This window comes from Loa loa (genome assembly GCF_000183805.2).
Source record: "Loa loa unplaced genomic scaffold supercont3.11, whole genome shotgun sequence".
NCBI lineage: Eukaryota > Metazoa > Nematoda > Chromadorea > Rhabditida > Onchocercidae > Loa > Loa loa.
In genome coordinates, this window is record NW_018108191.1 from 467,796 (window position 1) to 472,135 (window position 4,340).

General features: G+C 32.8%; 2 protein-coding genes across 2 annotated transcripts in view; both read left to right on the top strand.

The window, feature by feature from the left end:
• Positions 1-2,815, top strand: part of LOAG_16648 (ATP-dependent RNA helicase DHX8) — a gene marked incomplete at both ends in the record, with an annotated part of 10,271 nt that extends 7,456 nt beyond the window's left edge. The window contains 9 exons of the mRNA XM_020449295.1: positions 134-271; positions 447-593; positions 740-853; positions 1,082-1,180; positions 1,245-1,283; positions 1,391-1,530; positions 1,620-1,681; positions 1,972-2,156; positions 2,411-2,815. Coding sequence (XP_020307213.1) covers positions 134-271; positions 447-593; positions 740-853; positions 1,082-1,180; positions 1,245-1,283; positions 1,391-1,530; positions 1,620-1,681; positions 1,972-2,156; positions 2,411-2,815 — 1,329 coding nt within the window. The remainder of the gene's footprint in view (positions 1-133; positions 272-446; positions 594-739; positions 854-1,081; positions 1,181-1,244; positions 1,284-1,390; positions 1,531-1,619; positions 1,682-1,971; positions 2,157-2,410) is intronic.
• Positions 2,816-3,087: 272 nt separating this feature from the next.
• Positions 3,088-4,210, top strand: LOAG_13050 (hypothetical protein; the record flags this gene model as incomplete). The annotated part of the gene is made up of 4 exons (XM_020448643.1): positions 3,088-3,164; positions 3,380-3,581; positions 3,844-4,014; positions 4,184-4,210. The coding sequence occupies 4 exons, from the start codon at positions 3,088-3,090 to the stop codon at positions 4,208-4,210; spliced, it is 477 nt and encodes a 158-aa protein (XP_020301232.1).
• Positions 4,211-4,340: the final 130 nt, after the last annotated feature.

The following is a 4,340-nucleotide window of genomic DNA, read 5'->3' on the forward strand; positions in this document are numbered from 1 at the left end:
TTTTTTTGTTTTTTTTTTTTTTTTTTTCTCATAGCTCTAAAGAACTAACTTTAAGGGGAATATTTCAATGTTATATGGTTGTAGCACATTCAACTCCAAGTAGAAAGTAAATTGTATAGATTCTCAATTCTAGTTGCACATGTCTGGTGGCGGTAAACCGCTGGAGATTCTAATGCCTGGTGAATTCTGCAGTATGTATATTGAAAGAAGTGACATTAATTGGATAGATGATGATGCGTGTAAAAATAAGTTAGAAGAGTATTTCGGCAAGGTTTGTTCTTCAACAAATTGAAAAAGCTACTTCAATAAGCTAAGATAATATTCTAGCGGTTTGCAGAAAAGATCTGCTGTCGCTACGCTCCTTTTCATAGTGTGCGATATTCGTTTTGTAAAATTCACTACTGAGTAAGAGAATTACATCTGCCTATAACGAAATTCATTCTTAGTTTGGGAAAATCACGGAATTCGTGACCTTTGGAGAAGAGTATCAGAAGAAAACTGGACATTCGTGCTTAATTAGAATGGAAAATAAGGAAGTTGCAAAGCGTGCTTTTATCTATAATATTGAAAATCATTGCGATTTTAATATTGAAGTTCGTTTTTATTTGCTCATTTTCGAACTTTTTTGACAATTTAAATACCAGTACGTTGCTATTCGATCAGATCGTTGTTCATGTAGCTGTTACCAAGTTCTCTCAATACGTTGCCTTTTAATTAATTGATTGAAATTTTACTTCAGCCTCGCTTTGGACAAAAATATCTGGATACAGGAGGCAATTTTTTTCATCCATCTGCTTACCGATTACTGATTAGATGGTGGCGTAGACCCAGCTGTGGCTATGGTGAAATAAAGGTTACTTGCGTATTAATGTTGTTATTCTTAGCTGCGATTATGTTTTAATAAATGATTTAGGTAGTTCAATTTCGGTTCTAATCTACGCTACTTACTGTTCAAAGGCATTTCCAATCAAAATATTTTAACTACTCTCTCAAACTCTTTTGATTAGAGAAAATTATTTAAGTTGATTACATCAAATAGATTTAAAGTAATATCTACAACATCTGTTGCATCTTTTTTCAGTTGAAGTCTCGTGATTTCGACCAGCGAATGTACGCTTTCAATGTGATTTCAGAACATTTCGGACATTTTCAACCTTCACTTGTGTCAGAAGATTTTATGGTAAGTATCCTGGTCTTTTCCGCTCATTTATTAATCATTTGTCCAATAATTGCTGTTTTTGTAGACGAGAAATCCGAATATAAGTGTCGACGATTTGTACAAGGTATGCTTTTAATTCGAAGAATATTTGTAATTTTATTATTTCTGCTGCATGAAACAGTATTCTTTGGAATACTGTCTTCATGTGATTTTCGAATCCTTTTGTTTTAGGTAAAACTGCAGTCTCTTCCACTGGATATTAATAACAAACGATTGCTTCATATTTTGGGGCCGGTATTGGATGCTTATGATATAGAATTTGATGAAGTATATGTGGTACGAAAGAAGAATTACCCTGTTGAAGACAAGAGGTATTAAACATACCTCTGATCTGCTATAGTTATACAATTTCGTTAGTGTTTTTTTTATGGTTTTTCGAAGATGATTTTTGTTTTTTCAGGGATTTGGAGAAGCATTCCCAACGAATCTCTGACCATATTATAAGAGTAGCGAAGAATGCAGGTACCACTGTGATGCTTCTTTTGAATAGACTGAAACATGACGATTATATTAATCAAAAATAATTCTCTTTATTAGAAAAGAAAATTTTTACCAAATTCATAAGATTTGGTGTTTGATATATTTGAAAAATTAGAACTATGCATTTTTCTTTTCTATTTCACTAAAATAGTAGCACATGTATCACCACTCGTTTTCCTGATTATTGTACATTGCAGTACATGTTAATTTTTTATGTGCATTCGTGAGTGAAGGTAACGTTCATCGTTTGAGTAATGATATTCATTTTTCAGTAGACGGTAATGGTTATCCATTCGAGGTTAAGATACGCGCACCAAAGCATAGTAATGACATTGAATTTTTGGCATTTGTTCTCTTCAGTGATATGAATATTGGGATACATGTGGGTCATGCATTGAAAGAAGCAGCGAAAAATGGCCTAACTTTGGAAATGGGACCGGTAAACCACATGCACGAAGTTCGCTCCCTCAATTTTTTTCTATTTCTTTTTTTAAACCATTCTGGCTGTTCAATTAGCACAATCATTAGAACGTCAGCACAATAATTTGCATGTTGTTAAGGTGTAGTACACAGTAAGTAGCTATAATTAATCTGAGCTCTTCAGATGTGAAACATTATAGCTTTATGAGATAACCACACTTTTTAGAATCCTTGGTCAGTAGTATTTATGTTAAATTAGAAATATTGACGGAATCATCTCTGTTATTTCAGGCCTATATACAAGAGATGTTTCATTACCAAATAAAAGTCCCGAGAATTCTTTTCAATGCCATTTTCGATGATTTGAGGGATATTTATGAAATAATCGATCATAAGGATATTGATTTTAATTACCGCAGTGACACATACAGCAAACTGTACCATCTCTTCATTTCTGGAGAAAACTTCGAGCAAGTCCCTCGTTGTTTTGATTTTTTGACGAATTATGTTGTTTTTACGATATATATTTTTCATTTTGCAAGATCACGCTGCATGCCAACACCTATCCATTTTAGTTCCGTAAACAAAGTTAAAGCTGCAATTGACAAGGTAATCGACGGGTATACGATCAAATGTAGAGATGGCGAGAGAGTGGACGGCGATAAATTACCCTGTCATCAACTGTTAACAAAATAAGTGATCTACATTTGTTTTCTCTGAATTGAAAAATAGTTATGATGCAATTTCCTAAATCAAAGAGCTATTGGAAACATCATACATCAGTGCAAATACTTTTGGATTACATGTATTATAATATGAACTGTTGAGGATGGCATGAATACAGTGAAAATAACTCTGTCATCAAAAATATTGAGATGATCGGAGTGTAGTTTTTTAAGGTTGGTCGGGATTTTCTCCACGATTTATCACAAAGATGTATAGTATTCCTGAACACATCGCCTTATAAAATGGAAGTGAAGATCCAAGGAAGTGTTTCGAATGTCGAAAAAGCTAAAATGGAAATCAAGCGTTTCTTACGAGAATGGTAATCAACTTTTAACATATTCTGCTTTTCTTTACTTCTACAAAATTTTTTTTATGGTGTTACAATAGAATAGTATTATACATAATAGAAGTTGAAATACTGGTCTCTGGAAACAATTGTTTCATACGGAATTTCATCTAAATTAATTATTATATCTCTTCAAATTTTGTATTTTACAAATTTTCCTTTGCTTATTTTGATTGTATATGCTCTAGGTTGGATGCAGACATTAGTCAGATTTTAATTCTACAGCCACCAAATTATCAACCAGGAACATTGAAAGCTCTTTTGGCTCAAAATAGTTATGATCTTCATTCACTGGAAAAGCAGTTCGGTTGTGGCTTACATTTAGATGCTAACATTGCCAAGCGCGAGCTATTATTTGTTGGCAAACAAGCGCAATTCCAAGAGCTTTTAGTCAGTTGTTTAAAAAAATTTCAGCTTTTACAAACGGAAACTAATAATTTTTTAGAGCAGTGAAGAAAATTGTTGGAATCAAGAACTTTAAAATATTCATGCATTCGCTTTCATGAATTTATCAAATTTGGATGTAAATTAATTCTGGGTCGTGTGTTTTCTGATCTATTTCAATTTATTTGCAGGAATTCAATTTTTGCCCTGAGAAAAAACTCATCATTTGAAAATGATGTGAACGGAATCTGTTATAATGTCATTTCAGAAGATGTTGCGTTCTATTTCTGACAGCATTCAGTCGGGAGATTCTTCAGTAACTACTTCCGGTAAAATTGGGGTACCAGAATGTGTTGTTTGCCTTTGTGCTGCAGATTTGGAAAACTATTGTCTGGAAGCATGTGGACATTATGCCTGCAAATCGTGTTTAAATATGCAAGTAAATTGTTTTCCGAGTATCTCGAAATTAATTCTTCGTAACACGTTCCATGTTTGTTAGATCTTAATTGTGAAAAGTAGCAATACAGCACTGTCATTTAGCTTTTTTGAATTGTTTTTCATACTATCTTTTTTCATCTTTTGCTTTATATATTTTGAAGTTTATTCAGTTTGTTATAACTTTTCAACCAGTGTGATATTTATTATAATTCGAATATTAGGGATGCGTTTTAAATCTTCACTTATTCCTGTTGAGGATTATTGCATCTCATTTAATCTCCTTTTATATGCTCAATTCATTCAGCTGAAAACATCAATTGAAGCGCG